This window comes from Sodiomyces alkalinus, assembly GCF_003711515.1.
Source record: "Sodiomyces alkalinus F11 unplaced genomic scaffold SODALscaffold_7, whole genome shotgun sequence".
Lineage (NCBI taxonomy): Eukaryota > Fungi > Ascomycota > Sordariomycetes > Glomerellales > Plectosphaerellaceae > Sodiomyces > Sodiomyces alkalinus.
The window spans coordinates 1,007,128-1,022,278 of NW_021167085.1; the positions used below are offsets into that span (position 1 = coordinate 1,007,128).

At 54.0% G+C, this 15,151-nt stretch overlaps 6 protein-coding genes across 6 annotated transcripts; 3 read left to right on the forward strand and 3 right to left on the reverse strand.

Annotated features, from left to right (window-relative positions):
• Positions 1-571: 571 nt before the first annotated feature.
• SODALDRAFT_194470 (hypothetical protein) lies at positions 572-1,308 on the reverse strand. Its single transcript, XM_028607156.1, has 2 exons — positions 1,196-1,308; positions 572-1,102 (listed from the first exon to the last, which is right to left on the reverse strand). The coding sequence occupies exon 2, from the start codon at positions 1,092-1,094 to the stop codon at positions 648-650; it is 447 nt and encodes a 148-aa protein (XP_028465141.1). The 5' UTR covers positions 1,095-1,102; positions 1,196-1,308; the 3' UTR covers positions 572-647.
• A 1,449-nt stretch (positions 1,309-2,757) lies between these two features.
• Positions 2,758-5,025, forward strand: SODALDRAFT_324957 (hypothetical protein; the record flags this gene model as incomplete). The annotated part of the gene is made up of 3 exons (XM_028609943.1): positions 2,758-3,344; positions 3,405-3,795; positions 3,859-5,025. 3 exons carry the CDS (start codon positions 2,758-2,760, stop codon positions 5,023-5,025), a joined length of 2,145 nt encoding a protein of 714 aa, XP_028465142.1.
• Positions 5,026-5,803: 778 nt separating this feature from the next.
• Positions 5,804-7,541, forward strand: SODALDRAFT_334428 (GDSL-like Lipase/Acylhydrolase). Its single transcript, XM_028612207.1, has 4 exons — positions 5,804-6,418; positions 6,546-6,591; positions 6,724-6,915; positions 7,047-7,541. The coding sequence occupies exons 1-4, from the start codon at positions 6,202-6,204 to the stop codon at positions 7,345-7,347; spliced, it is 756 nt and encodes a 251-aa protein (XP_028465143.1). The 5' UTR covers positions 5,804-6,201; the 3' UTR covers positions 7,348-7,541.
• Positions 7,422-9,098, reverse strand: SODALDRAFT_297454 (COP9 signalosome complex subunit 4). Its single transcript, XM_028608821.1, has 2 exons — positions 7,775-9,098; positions 7,422-7,655 (listed from the first exon to the last, which is right to left on the reverse strand). The coding sequence occupies exons 1-2, from the start codon at positions 9,020-9,022 to the stop codon at positions 7,626-7,628; spliced, it is 1,278 nt and encodes a 425-aa protein (XP_028465144.1). The 5' UTR covers positions 9,023-9,098; the 3' UTR covers positions 7,422-7,625.
• A 791-nt stretch (positions 9,099-9,889) lies between these two features.
• On the reverse strand, positions 9,890-11,584 carry SODALDRAFT_324960 (phosphate transporter family protein; the record flags this gene model as incomplete). Its single annotated transcript, XM_028609944.1, has 1 exon — positions 9,890-11,584. The coding sequence occupies one exon, from the start codon at positions 11,582-11,584 to the stop codon at positions 9,890-9,892; it is 1,695 nt and encodes a 564-aa protein (XP_028465145.1).
• A 1,435-nt stretch (positions 11,585-13,019) lies between these two features.
• SODALDRAFT_379810 (hypothetical protein) lies at positions 13,020-15,100 on the forward strand. Its single transcript, XM_028615069.1, has 5 exons — positions 13,020-13,404; positions 13,514-13,551; positions 13,638-14,570; positions 14,659-14,790; positions 14,847-15,100. The coding sequence occupies exons 1-5, from the start codon at positions 13,156-13,158 to the stop codon at positions 14,890-14,892; spliced, it is 1,398 nt and encodes a 465-aa protein (XP_028465146.1). The 5' UTR covers positions 13,020-13,155; the 3' UTR covers positions 14,893-15,100.
• Positions 15,101-15,151: the final 51 nt, after the last annotated feature.

Genomic DNA, 15,151 nt, shown 5'->3' on the forward strand with positions numbered 1-15,151 from the left:
CACGCGCTGACCTTCCACCAGATCACAATCTCACGACTCTCAATAAAGCCGCAATTCCATCCAAGCTTATCTACTTCTCGCCGGGCGAACCGGGAGGGAACCAGGGAAACCAGGGACGAACAGAGGTCGTATTCCATCGACCTGCCTTTTAATCGATGCGACGGATCGGTTCAGCATCGGACGACGGAAACACAGCGGACAGCGTGCGTCTTCTCCCCTTACCGTGAACACGACGTCTTGCATCAGGTACCACCTCAACAACCATCTGGCTCCACGATCGGACAATTCCGCTTCTCGTGTTCAATGTTCAACAAACATATATATGACCACATCTTCCGCGTGGAAAGATTACAAAGAGCAGAGAAGAAGAAGACGAAGGAATTCGAGTGAGAAATCGAAAAAGGCCTCTCGAAAGTGCTGTCGTGGAGTTTACACGAGAATCTCATCGAGTCCCTCGACTGGACGAAGATCTTTTCATGAGACAGCAACTCTATGATTTAAACACAGCCCATGCAACCAAGGCATTTGCAACCGCGACTTGACCAGGGACATGAGCCGCCTCACGAAACGAAACCGAAGCGACGGCATGATGATGATGACGGACGGTACCAGGGATGGGACAAATCCAGTCTGGACCGACAAGGGACTCAAGCTGAGGGCAGACGCAAATCGGCAGAAGCCCTGCAAGTTGAAGGGGCTATTGCAGTCCAACCGGCAGTCGTTGCCAATGCCGGAGCGCAAGCAGTCCAAAGTGGTTCGAGAGAACACCAAAGCCTATCCTTCAGAACGAGCTGAGAATAGACCTGGAGCAAATGGCCGGTAAGTGATACGGGGGTCTCCCGAGTCCCCGATCTTTTATCGTCGCTGCCACGGACCGCCAAAAGACGAAGAGACGAAGTAAAACAGACAAGTGTCACAAGCAGCCCAGCAATGTCCGTCTTGCAGTCTTTTCGACCCGATGACTTGCATTGCACCACCCCACGCGAATTCATTTCTCTGCTGTCCCCGCCAACTTCATTGGTCAGCCCTTCGATCGGGTAGTTCGTTGTTCGGGACCAGACGCCATCGTTTCCCACAGACAACCAGGCGGACATTTATCATTCTGTGTTCTGTTAGACCGTGTCCCCTCTCGTGCGAGTTGCAACGGGATGCAAAGACAGCTCGAGTTCGGTTGCCCTTCTCATTAGGTATTCACCTTGCTTTGTCATTGTTAATTATTTGTTTCTTTGGTCGATCAACGGAGACGGTGTCAAAGGATCGACGACAGATGTCGGCATTCGAAGAGTTGGAATGGCGAACAAATGAGGACCAACAGCACGCGCCCGTGGATGATTTTCAGCGCTTTGGTCGGTAGATGACCCAGGCAAAGAGCTTCCTCCACTGGCCGGTACCTGACCCTAGTTGGGGTTTGGGTTTGTTGGGGTCGTCCAGGTGGGATTTCCTTTTTTACTGCCTCGGCGCGCGCTTGGTCCTTTCCTCGAACTTGAGATGAGTGACAGGGGTGACTGGCTGCCGAGTCCTCTTCCCCTGAAAATCAACGGAAAGCAAGGTTGGTCAATGCCTGACGCACCAATGCCGTGACCGGTAGTGGGGTGGTAATTTCCACTAGTGGAAATACGACCAGGGGAAGCGCCAGGGGAAGCACCTGCAAAGTTGCAATTTGTCTGGGTACATCAGCATCTGGTTGGACAGCCTCGTGTTAGTGCATTGTGCACCTTGATGCAATGCTACCAAAGAAGAATACAACGTACAAAAAAGGAACAAAAAAGGAGAGAAAAATATGAAAAGAAAAGGATCCACTTTCAGCCTGATCTGTGCAGGCGCCTCTCGCTAAATTCCCTCCCGCCAACCAACGACCAAGGGCAGCGGAAGTTTCTTGGACAGGGCCAATGGAGAACCATGTCATTGCCATCGTCATCGCAGGGGCGCTACACCCGCTTTTGGGTTGATGCCGAAGAAACAGTCAATCGCCTCGCGAGAGCCGCCCACTGTTTTCCTCAAGTTTGTCCAGTCCTGTTCACCGATCAAGTGGCTCCAGGTACCGTGCGTCCGCTCGGGCCAAAAGGTGCACATGGAGGCCTGGATGAGCATTTGGCGGTTCGCCTACTAGGTACCAAGCAGAAGGGTCTTGGGACATGGCACAACAGGCACCACAGCCTCCTGAGGCCTTTCTTTTTCTTCTGTGCTTGAACGTGGACGTGGGACGCGACTCGGTTTCTTGGCTTCTGCAGTGAATACTTTTTTCGGTGCCTGCTCAGAGCCTTGGGGACTCTCTCTTTCTCTTCCTCCTCTTTTACTTCCCTCTTTACTTCTAACACCTTTTGTTATTCCACCCACTGCTAGCGCATTGAGTGCATGTTCTCTGATTTTGTTGCTGCTGAACATATTATCTGATTTTTGACTCTCTCTATCCTATCCATACCCCTCTACCCTTGTTGCCTCTTACCAACTACATACTCGGTTCGGTATTGGAGGGTCTTACCGAGCTGCACCTGCTGCCCTGTTCTCCTGGACAACTCACCACTTGATCCTACGGCTCGCGTACCACCAACTCTGCACCGTCTTTCGCTACCGCTGTCCTCCCCAGTTGAATCTGACCACTTGTTATCCATCTCCAGTGCTCCTCGAGAGATTCGGCACCGAAGACGGAATTCCGCCTCACCCGCCTTCTACAACTCTCCGAGTGATGTGAGGTTTCTGACAGTCCCTCCGCGAACACGTCCTCCCGTTATGGTAGCTATAACTGCCGTGGCCACAATGGCCATGCCGTCCTATCGCGGTGCCAATTCCGACTGCTACCCTCCTGAGCTTAACCAACCGACCATGACTTATATGCCGAATCATCATTGGGCGGGTGGCAATGCTTCTATGCCTCGAGCTCCGAGATCCGACAACATTGAGACGATGTCGCAACGAAAACTGGCTGGTGAACCGTCCTACCCGGCGACCCTGAACCGCCCTAGGAAGTTGTCCATGGCCACGTCGTCCACAGCCACCCCGGTCAGCTCCACCAGAGATAGCTTCGAAATCAGGTCGAGAAGCTCATCCTGGAGCAGCCAGACGAGTTTCCAGTCCAACGACTCGTTGGGTGGATATTCTGCATGGCGACCCGAGTATGCATATTCCCGACCTAGCCCTATCAGGACGAACTTCACACCCATCAAACGGCTGTCCGGAGAGCTGTTTGCCGCGTTACCGAGCGAAGTACTTGAGCTCATATTGGAGAAGCTTCAGGACCAACACATGAGTTGGAAAAGCGACAGCTGTACAACATGCGCGATGCGAGACTTGTGCTCAATTGCTTCTACATGTAGGAGATGGCATGCTTATGCGACGCGTGCCCTGTAAGATGTCCTTCTTCATCCACCCAGACCAGCAACTCCTTTTCACTAACCACAAGATAGGTACGAGAACATCCGGTTGAACGGGGCGGATTCAGCGGCCCAGAAGAAACGCCACAAAATTACATTTGGATCCAGGCTTGTCTTGCTGCGCCGTACTTTGCGTGCCAACACCGAACTCGCAGCTATGGTACGCACTTTGAAGGTGCCTATCCCTCCCGAGGGTCCCTCGCTTGACGACTACCACAACCTCGTGGCGACCCTTGTGATGGCGTGCCCCAACTTTGAGCGCTTACTAGGCCTTAACCCGCGATTCGACCACGGCTTCAGCAAACTCTTTCACGCTTTATCGACTCGACAGCACCTGAAGCAGATCGACTGGATCTTGGAATCACCAGGCCAACAGCAGCAACAGCAGCGTCCGAGCTCTCGGCCGGGTTCGAGCTCGGGGAGGGTTAGTGTCATGAACAAGTCGCGCTGGAATTCAACCCCATCACCCGAAGGTACTGAATTGCAGGACAGCACGGCTTTTCTGGATCTGCACGTCAACTGGACGGTCCTGACAACGCTGTCTATTCACTCCCTCCCAAGAGCCACGCAATTTCCCAATGGCCTGATCACGAGGACATCGAGGCGTCTGCCTGCTCTCCAACATCTCTACCTCTCTCGCCTATCCCACGCCGCTTTCGACGATCGCTCACTATGCTCTCTTCCGCCCCTCCAAACGCTCTCGCTCTCTCACCTGCCCGGTGTTACCAGCAGAGGCCTCTCCGTCTTGGCCACGCGCCCTGCTAGTCAGGCCATGACCAAACTAACCCTCCGCCACGTGAAGCTCGACTCCCTCCCTGCGCTGGCCCGAATCTTCTCCAACCTGACCCGTCTTCACACTTTCTCCCTGGTGCAAACGTCTTGCCCCACTCTCCCAGAGGATACGATGATCTGGCTGATGCCTTACCTTGCTTCTCCCTCTCTAAAGAAGTTGCACTGGGACATAACGACAACTTCCCTCGTCGCGGATCCGGCAGATCAGATACTCGCCCGCAGCGTTACCACGGGTGGATTCCCAGCCTTGCGCACCTTGCGTGCACCCAATGATCCCGAGGGCGTCTTTCAATCACTCTGTCGCCCCATGGAACGCGTCGAGATCGTCACCGATAGATTCTTACATCCCGGACGGAATCACTTCAACGTCAGCAGCAGCGGCAGTGACGGGAATCGGGGCATGGGTGGCATGGATAGACCCCAGAGCCCACCCCGGACGCCCACTACGCCGACCGCCCCGTCCACCCCAACCGCGGCCGTCTTTCGGGATTCGAGCGACCTGCGCGAGGCCCGTCTAGCAGCCCAGGCGCGCCTTGAGGAGGCACGGCAGGCCCATCGATTCTTAGTTCGCGTCGTGAATGAGGACGGTGTCTTGGTAGACGAGTTTGGACTGGCTGGATTTCTGGGAACTCTTGGCAGTCCGATACGATATATGCTGCTGCCGGATGCAGGAGCTCGCGATGACAAGGGTGGGCTAGTGGACATGGACGACGTCATGGGCCACTGCGGTGAAGACATCAGCGACCGCAAAGGGTGTTGCGGGCGATGGAACATGACCACGAGCGGCTACGTTGACCGGATAGAGAAGGAGAAGTGGTGGCATACGGAACGTGGGCGGTGGATGGCCCTGGACTTGGCCTAGACGGGAATGCTTTGCAACACCCCGACTTGGCATTGAGATAACGGGGTGTGCAGAGTGAATCCTTTTATGACTTTTAATGACTGCCTACCATGTGGTGGGAAATATCTTGGGGCACATGGGCATCCCAACCTGGATAAGAGCCTGCTAGATGGCTACTTAATAATACCTTAGCTTATTAATTACTATATTTCTACTCAGTACGATTACAATATCGATTCTCGCCTTCTATATCCTCTTTACGAAGTTCTGGCTGGATATTACGAAGTATAAGCAATACAGGTCAAATGGTAGTAACGACATCAGCCACGACAACCACGATACCCCTAAACGCCCCGCTTTTTAAACTTAGAAGGCCATCCCCGCCGCTATGATATTAATTTTTTTTGTTGCATTGAGGTCGACCGGGGCATTGCTGGACGCGGTTCCCGATGATGAAGCACTTGCTTCAAAGAAGCCGCAAGGTACGGATAGGTTTTAGGTAAGTACCTCGCCTATTAATATGTGATATCTTCTGGACATTGACGAAATACATCACTTATCCGGGACACTTTAAAGTTGAGTCTAAACCCCAGCCGGCACTAGTGGCTCGGACCCACTCCTGCGCTCCTATCCATACAGTTACTTGCTGACTACCTTGGACTAGTTACTAGGTAGGTAGTGATTCCATTGGTAACACCCGCCCTCTTAGCTGGCCGAGTAAACGCGAGGGACTCTCTGCACAAAGTGGTAACGGTAGGTATGGTTGGTGTCGTACTCCGTACCAAAAGACCAAAGTACCTTACCTTAAAAGGTCACCTCGCCTGTATTCCGTATGTACCTGGGCCCTTGCCCCATGCTGCTGCTGCCTTGAGCTTGGTCACATTGCTGATCTGATCACGTTGACCGACCTCAAAACACCTATTCACTCGTCGCCCAGACATGTCGAGCCAAACAGTATTCTCTATGTCATGAACTTCGTCACTGCAAGTCCGAGCAACACGACACATACACCTTTCTTTCCTTTCTTTACCTGCCTACACCTACCCCCATACCCCGCGTTGTCCCCACCCCCTCCTTTCACCTCCTGACAGATAAGATAACCACCACTCTGCCTCCCTGTCCTACATACGAAGGGCTCCCCTCTCTGTCCGGTATAGTCAAGGAGCTTCGGGGATCACCTCCGAATCTGGTCAAAACATGCCGACACCAAGGCGGTCCCTCCGTATCCTCTGCTTCGGCGACTCCCTGACTGCCGGGTACTCCCACCACGGCGCGGTCTACCACCCTTACGCGGAGGTGCTCGACGAGAAACTCAAGGCGGCCTTTCCAAACACTGATATCACGATCCTCGAGAATGGCATGCCCGGGGATATTGTTTCAACAGAGGCGTTTATACAGAGGCTAGAATCAGAACGTTAAGTCTGCCCTGTCATCTTTGCCCTCTGTCGATGTCTTGGTGGACCGGGACTTCTTACTTCCTCATTACTTGTCCCACTTCGTGACTGAAAGGCTGGGTTGCTGACACACGTTGGGCTTAACAGTAGACAGGCCGACTTTCGACTGGGTTATCATTCTGGGTGGGACCAAGTAAGCTTGCTTCCCCCATCTCTTCCGTCTGTTCCTTGAACTCGTGCTCGTCACTCTTCGCATCATATCCCCGCACGAGGCCTCGTCCATTTTGGCGGGGTAAAAACATATGTGCTAATACGCCGTCCCTAGTGACATCGGATACGGCATCGAACCGGAAACGATTCTATCGTCCCTTGAGGAAGCTTTTGCAACTTGCCTCTTCAAGGGTAGCAAGGTCCTCGCCCTCACTATCCCGGAAACACATTCCAAGCCGGGGAATTTGAGCGCGCGCAGCAGGAAACAGGTCAACGATGGCATTATGAAGCAGGACACACATGGCCTGTAAGACCTTCACCTTCTCTCCACCTGTGCAAGTTTTGACTTCTGGACCGTACCACACCTCTGCTGCCTCCTCTCCCACAACTACGCCAGTCAACACATCACGTAACTGACAACCGCCTGCCTCGTTTTAGCTACGCCTTTGATCTCCATGCCGCAATACCATACCACTCCCTGTCGCCCCAAGACAAAGAGAAGTACTGGGACGACGGACTCCACCTGACACCAGATGGCTATGACTGGATGGGCAGGCACATTGCTAGTGCTCTGATCAAGCTCATAATTCAAGAGGTCAGTGCCACTGGTGCCACCGATCGGCGGTCGAGGAGGATGCTGCGGTACGCGCAGGACGAGTTGCTGTTCGAGGAGGAGATGGGGGATCCTAGGCGTCTCCACGAGGGGTACGTCGTCGTACGGTTGAAGGATCTTAACTAAGAGGAAATATGATATAATTAGGGTCAGCCGTCTGTCTAAGGTTCCATCCATCGCTGATGCAACAAACCCACAAAACGCCGCCTACACCATTCGGGTTCTCGTTTATCTGCCGCTCTGTAAATATGCTATGCTTTTGCTTTGCTTTTCGTTCAGCTTAAGACCCTGATTGAGACTGTCCCAAACCCAGTTCCGTTCTAACGCCAGATGCATGTTCGTCTCGTGAATGTCATGACTGTGACCGTTTCTTCTTTTGTTTCTTCTGTTTCTTCTGCTTCCTCTTACACATGGAGGTTGTTCGCCACGAAAGTCTGGACAGCATGGTCAGCGTACGTATGATAATTTCGTCCCGAGAGAGGTAGGTAAGGGAGAAATGAGAGAAAGAAAATAAAAATAGAAAAAGAAAAAGAAAAAGAAAATAAAAACATACCGGAAACTCCTTCTGCAGAGCGTTGGTCGCATTCTCCACCTCCTCGGCCACGCTCTGGATGTTGACATCCCACTGGCGCATCTCCTTGCCCACCACCATTTCGGCCCGCCCGCTGCCCTTCTCGCCAGAAGCCTCTCCCCTCTCGAACCAGATGATGCGCTCGATCTGGTCAATCCGGCCCACGAGGCGGCCCTGCTCGATCATGCGCGCCGTCGTCTCCTCCGCCTTGTCCGGGTCCAGCCCGAGCAGGGCGCCCAGGGCGTCGACCCCGATGTTGGCATAGAGCCGAGACGCGCCGAGGAGGTTGTGCTCGACGACGGCGCGGGCCAGGACCGTCGACCCGTCAGCAGTAGTGGCGAGCTGGTGCGGCTGCAAGCCCTGGGCGAACTTGTCGACCTCGTCCTGGGAGAGGAGTCGGTCCAGGTAGATGTTCTCGAGGATGCCGTACTCGGCCAGCCCGGCGGAGCGTTCGTCCTTGCAGAGGCGGCCCAGGGTCCGGCTGCGCAGGGGGCCGGCGGGGGCGAGGATGGCGCATTTGACGGCCATGGCCAAGGTATGGAGGCGCTCCTCCTCGGCGATGGCCGGGATGAGGCTGATGTCGAGGTAGCGGGCGGCGGCGGCGAGGAAGTCGCGCTTGGAGTCGAGGATGCGGGCCTGGCTGAGGCGGAAGTGGAGGTCGAGGTCGCGGGCGTCGGCGGGCCGCTCGCGGTCGGACACGACGTGCATGATGTTCTTGAGCTTGTTGACGTACGTCTCGGCCGCGGTGGTGTCGTCCTCCTCGAGGTAGTTGCGGGCGATGCGCACCCAGACGCGGGCGCGGTCGGTGTCGGTGACTTTGCGTTGGGACGAGTCGAGGGGGATTTCGGCGAGGCACTGCGCGGCGGCCAGAAAGTCTTCTTCGGCTTCGTACGCGGTCGCTACGAGGTCTCGGAACTGGGCGGCCTGCTCCAGGAAGGAGGTGGACTGCTGGGATGCCAGGAGGGAGAGGGCGTGGAGGCCGACATCTTTCCAACTCTCGTGGTCGTCCAGGGCCCGCAATGTTTCGACGAAGGAGTGGAGGAGCCCGCGGGTGGCCACTATGCCCAGCGAGTCATCGAAGAGGGAGGTTAGAATGATTTTAAGGTCGGCACTGATGGCGGAGGAGCTGGAGAGATTTTTGGTGTTTGAAATGATGGATTCGTAAATCGGGGCCTTATCGGAGGCCGACCGTGCTTTGGCGAGCTCCGCCGCCACTGCCTCTGATGCCATCGTGAAGTTATGAACCTTGAACGTGTTGAACGGGGAGGGAAGTCAGGTGTTTCGGCAGTGTTCTGTTGGAATTCGTGTGTCGCTGCCATGGCTGCCATGGAGTGGAGGCCGGTTTCTGATTCCTCAACTTCTCCATCACGTGCAGAGCTATGGCCCGTGCATACCCCACTCCGACGTACGTACCAGTCCGCTCGGCGACGCTGTCGGGTCAAACTCTGGTTTACTGGTTCGAAGATAACAGGGCCATCCAGGCTTCGGCTGTTATAAGGATAATCGAGATCTTTCTTTCCCCTGGGCGTCTTGCCAAAGAATGTTTGGATTGCGGACATCGCCGTGGATCACGCCCAAAATTGGCGTATCGTTTCTAATACCCTGCCCAAGTTTTGCGCCCGAACAGAATTGAACACCAAGATGAGGGCATAGAGAGCAACAGATGTGTCCAATATGGTGAAAGACTTAAGTGTCGTGCTGCTGTAGGTTGGTCTCTGGACCGCACTCTATTCTTCTTCGCTCGCATCAAGAGTCAGCACGTTAATTACGCCCTCGCTGCGTTCTGCGAGTATGAAAGCTCCTTTCTATACGGTTGTGCATTGAATTGAATTGGCCATGCAGCCAGGAGCCTATCGGAGGGTATCTCTCTAGACCTTCCCCCCCCAAGAAACTCTCTCGAGTCAAGTACATCTTAAGTGTTCGGCACGCAACAAATTTCAAACAGCAAATTTCAAAGAAACCAAGCGCTCAGACATGCTACGCCCCTCGCGTACTCTTTCCCACTTCAGCTAGTTGCAGTGCTGGGACACAAGTGGCAGCTTCTTCTCTGGCGCAGCATATCGCCACCGCACGCCCACCCACAGCTGTCCAAGGTCCTCAGCTAAAACTCGGAGCGTTGAGAGCCATGGCGGTGAGCAGGCCAGCGAAGGTAGCAACACATGGAAGCGTCAAGACCCAACCAAGGAAGATGTACGCGAGCTGTTTCCAATTGGTGGCGCCGAAATCCATATTCATCAAGGAGACACCGACCACGGCGCCGGTCAATGTCTGGGTAGTGCTCACGGGCAAACCCAGCCGGCTCGCCAGCAGGATCGTGATAGCCGCTCCGAGCTCCATCGCGTAACCCCTGGTCGGGCTAAGTTGGGTGATCTTATTGCCGAGAGCCTTGACGATGTGGTGACCCATGAACCAGAAACCCGCGCCGAGCAGGATACCGGCGACAGCGAGGATCCAGACAGGCGTGGGGTTCTCGCTTCCGACCTCGCCCGTGTTGTACGTTTGGTAAACCGCCACCCAAGGACCGACCGCGTTGGCGACATCGTTAGAGCCGTGAGAGATGGACATCATAACGGCGCTTGCGACTTGCGCATACGTCCAGAGATGCTCGATGCGGTTATCGTATCGGGGAGCCTTGCTGTGGACGTTTTCTAGGCGAAGGGACGAATGCGTGATGCAGTCCCGAGTGACCCCCTGGAGCAAGAAGTATACCACGTAGCTCTTGATCCTCTTCGGATGATACATGGGAAGATGGGCCGTCGGGGCGAGGAAGCGTTCTTCCGGCTCTGGCTTGCGCGGCGCGCGTGGCACGTCTGGTGTAGGCTGGCGCTCGAGGTCTCCAGAGGCGGGATCCTCTGAATCAATCTGCTTTGGACCTTCGGTGGGCTTGGCGGCGGGTTGCTGATCGGCCACCGGGGTGGGCTTGTCGTGAGCGCTCTGATAATGATCGACGAGCATGGTTTCCTTGCCGGGGAAATACAAGGGCGGGTTCTCCCTCCGTAGAAGAGGTCCGAGGGGAAGATGCCAGGGGCGCATTCGAGGATCCTTCAGGACAACGACGCGGTGAAAGTATGGTAGAAAGAAAATGTACGAAATGGCGAGGACTCCGAAGAAGGTTCCCAGCACAATGGCAGAAGCTATGCCGGCGCCTAATTCCTCGAGACTCGGGGCTCCGGGTGCCTCGATAGTGATAAAGAGGGCGAGCACCGCGCCAGTAAAGGCAAGGTAAAATGGAATTGCCCTGAGCGCCTTCTGAAACGAGTCCTTACGCTCCAGCACGGAGAACTTGAGCGTTGCAAAAAGGATCGCGGATATAGCGGCCGAGATCAGCGGGGAAATAAGCCAGGAAGCAGCAATCTGAGAGACACTGCCACGTGTCCACTGCCAGGTGACGGCGGATTGGGCGCCAATGCCTGCGCCGATGAGGGCGCCGACGATAGTATGAGTGGTGGAAACAGGGAAACCAAGCTTCGTTGCGGTCAGAAGCCATGTGGCGGAGGCAATCTCAGCGGCGCCCATAGCCACGAGAATCGTGGCCGGGTGGCTCCGGAAGCGATCTAGGCCGATAATACCGTTCTTGATAGTGTTGGTAACGCGGGAGCCGAGCACGACAGCACCGAGAAATTCGGCGAGTACGGATATGACACCGGCCTGGGCCATCGTCAGGGTTCGTGCGGCCACAGATGTGGCGAAGGCGTTCGCCACATCGTTGGCACCGTTGCCGAAGGCGCTCAAGCAGAAGGCGACGGTAGTGATGGCGAGAATCCACCAGTATTGGGGTAAAGCTGGCGACATGATGGCCGACCACGAAGCCTGATCTGGCGGGTACCGCGGGGCAACAAATGAGAGTGAAGTACACAAGGGGAATAGGGAGGTTTCTTGGGGTAGGAGAAGCAGTGAGAAGCTGTTCAAGGACTACCTTATGTTAAACGGGAGAGATGGGGGACCCGGGAAGGGGAGGTTTTTGTAGAAGAGCTGCTGTCCCTCATAGTCACAGTAAACGTCACGAAGTGGCATAACGGACAGGGGTTAGTAAAAAAAAATGAAAATTCTCAACTGTTGGTTCAGTTCAGCGAGGGGCCGAGTTGCAACTGGAAGTGGGATTCAGCCTGGAAGTATGAATGGGGATTCGTCGAGCACTGCCATGCAGGGAAGTACCTGCCTAGAACAACAACCATACGGGACGGGCAAGTCGAGCACGTGTTGCACGCAGGCTCGCTGAATGGAAGAGCTCGAATAGGGGGACAAAGGCTAGATTAGCTCTAATCATGATGTTACCTGGATCCAGAAACGAAGAGGCGGCGTGGGCCGCGTGGGGGGGAAGGGGCGGGGGGTGGCGGTTTTTATTCCCGCTACTTGAAATCTAGGAGGGAGGGGATATCCTTCTTTTCAGGAGCACGTTTATTCCGACTGCCCTGGGGAACTATTATTAACCGGCTGGCGTGTGTACATACATGTAGACAAGACTCGGGAACGGCGCCTAGGTAGAGACTTGGCGCCCCACCAGTCAGAATTTTCGCAACGTCGTAAAGTACTCAGTACAATATCACCAGTCAGATTTTCACAGCAACTTAATAAAGTAATTATGCTGGTACGCGACAAGTTATCTCGGGCATTCTTAGAGCCAGTTACGCCGATGTATTTTTAAGGAAACGGGGAAGTGCGGCGAATCATAGATATAAGGTAGCCTTTGCTATTCCCAGAGCTGTTGAGTCCGTACGGTGGACGAGGATCCATAGCGAGAGACAAAAAAGGTGTTTAAACACTTCCCAGGTGCCTCTCAATATATTAAGCTACAACCAACCTCGCCCTCGCCCTCCACGGTATCCACCACCTCGACCTCAATCGTAAGGACGATATCACTCAATCGATCGTGAGCAGATGCGACCAGTTCTGCGACCAATAGGACCGGACTTCTGCAGGCGTGCCACACTACTCTCATAGGATTGGTTGACTTCGGCCGCCGACCCCGGACACATCCGAACCCTTGGACACGCTAGGTAGACTTGGCATGCCAAGTTCTGCCCGGCCCTGGTTGCCCGATTTGCGGGGAGTTGCAATGGGAAGGTAATAATCAGCAATCGGCGTTTTATCGATGACATGTTAGCAGTGACATGCTCCAGTCTGTCGCATGGGCACGGGATCACAACTGTTGAATTGACGAACGTATAATCCGGCCAGAGCAGAGATTCAATGGATGTATAATTGTATTGATACATAAAGGAAAGGAAAAACAGGAAGGTGTGGGTGTTCTAAATCTATCTACCCTAGCCCCGTATGTGAGTTATGGCCGTCTGCCGTGAACATTCGGAATGCTCTCAAGGGATGTTAAACGTTCTTCGTCTGTTATGAATATATGACCGGCAATGGAAGGCACGCCATCTTGGACCGCTCGCCAGGACCGAGGTCCTATCAACTTGGAAGTCAAATTCAATATCGAAAGTGATTCTCCCTTCCATGGCGGCCCGCAACGTGCCTGTTTTGTGCGGCCGGGGGATAGGATAAGAGGCACCTGTCGCATCTCCACGGTGCTCGCCTTGCATGATAGTTGGGCTGAGGTTTCGCTACAGGGCAAGATCCATCTTCATCCATACCAAATACCATCAAGATCCGATGTGATATCTCACTGGACTTTTTTTCTTTTTTCCAGGCTAGAAACTGATCGGGGTATCACATACAGGTTTAGAGTCGGTGTTGACCTACAATGTGAACGTTTCGCCACAGGAGAGTTATCGCGAAGTGTTCAGTGCTGAGAGAGTTGAGTTTGACACTGACACTGCTTCACAGGACGGGAGTCTTACGATCCTCTGCAGTACTAACTCAATTGTTGCTAGTTTCTCCATCTCAGACAACGCTCAAAGCTTGGGAGGGATTATACCGTGGAAGGTATACGAAAGGTTTATGTTCTTCCATTCCTGTTCGTCATTCCCCCGGGGCTCGATCGAACCAGCGACCAAGCCGAGGCTACATGCAAACCTTTGCCACCGTCCTTCAAGATCCCCACGACCTTCAGTACCTGGAGTCCAACCCCACCCCCTGAGCCGTACATCACATATGCGTTACGGGCTTCCATCGAATACACTGCTTCTGCAGATGCGACAGCCAACTTTACGAAAACCGCCGATATCATTCAACCCATCATCTGTCTTCCTTACATCGAAATCCAGCCCCCTGTCGAGACGGGGTGTTTCCCCGACGAGTATATCCTTTCAGCAACACAACCCATGTGGAAGTCTATGCTCGGGCGCAAGCTGGGACGCGTCACGGTCACGACACTAGAACCCCGGCCTCTGGTTTATGGCTCCGACCAGCCATCTGCCACCGAATGCACATTTCACATAACTGCTGTGGGTAACCTAGCCAACCTTCAGCGGCTGCGTTCCATGTCTGTTGAAGTAGACCCGGTGCTTCAGACCAAGACCTACTACAGCAGAACGAGGTTGGCAGGGACTCCACAGAAAGGCTTCCTGCGAGAAGGGGGGCCAATTCGACTCCATACCGACGTTGTGCAGTTGGATAAGCACAAAATATCCAACTTGGAATGGAAGTCCAAGGCGGCAGTACTTGCCTCGCAGAGACATTCAGGCTCCGAGACGGATGTTTTCCTCCAGGAACTCGCCGGAGATGGCGCAAAACCTCCTTCCTTAGGTGGAAATACAAGGTCACGTCAACAACCCAGTCTCCAGAGCTCTACCATCGAGGATGACGCTGCTTTGTGGTATGCCAGCGTCAGCGTCCGCATCCAGCCACCTTTCCAGTTGCAACCGAGCTTCTGCAGTAAGTATGTGGCCGTATCATATACAATCATTTCCAAAGTATCACTCAGTGGTGGGTATGCAAAGTCATTATACCTCGCATCACCACTCCAGGTCGCATATCCCTGCTCCCTACTGCCGAATCCAAGCATCATCGGCACCGACGGCTCGGGATCTTCAGAGATACTGTCACATGATGATGACATCTGCTGCTCTTCTGTCGGGGGAGATATCGAAATTCCAGACGTACGCCCTGGACTTTTTACTTCATTCTGCATTCAAGGAGCTAATATAATCCACAGCAGATCCCCCCCCCCTACATCGAGCGTTGATAAGCTGGAGCTGTGAAGTAGCGATGGGACAGGTCCGATGGATATTCTGTTCAACCCAAAAATAACCCCACGACTACGAATATCGTGAAACACAGGCAGAGGCGGCTTAGGTCCGGTTGATAATCATCACTGAATAATCTACAAGTGTTCGTATTACGTAGGCATTTGTCGAGCCGAGCCAGCGCTAGAGAGCAGATTTTAAGCTAGCATAATACAGTTTTACGACCCACTCATCGTAGATCGTAGTCCTGCGTAAGCCAGTTATTAGAAGAAAC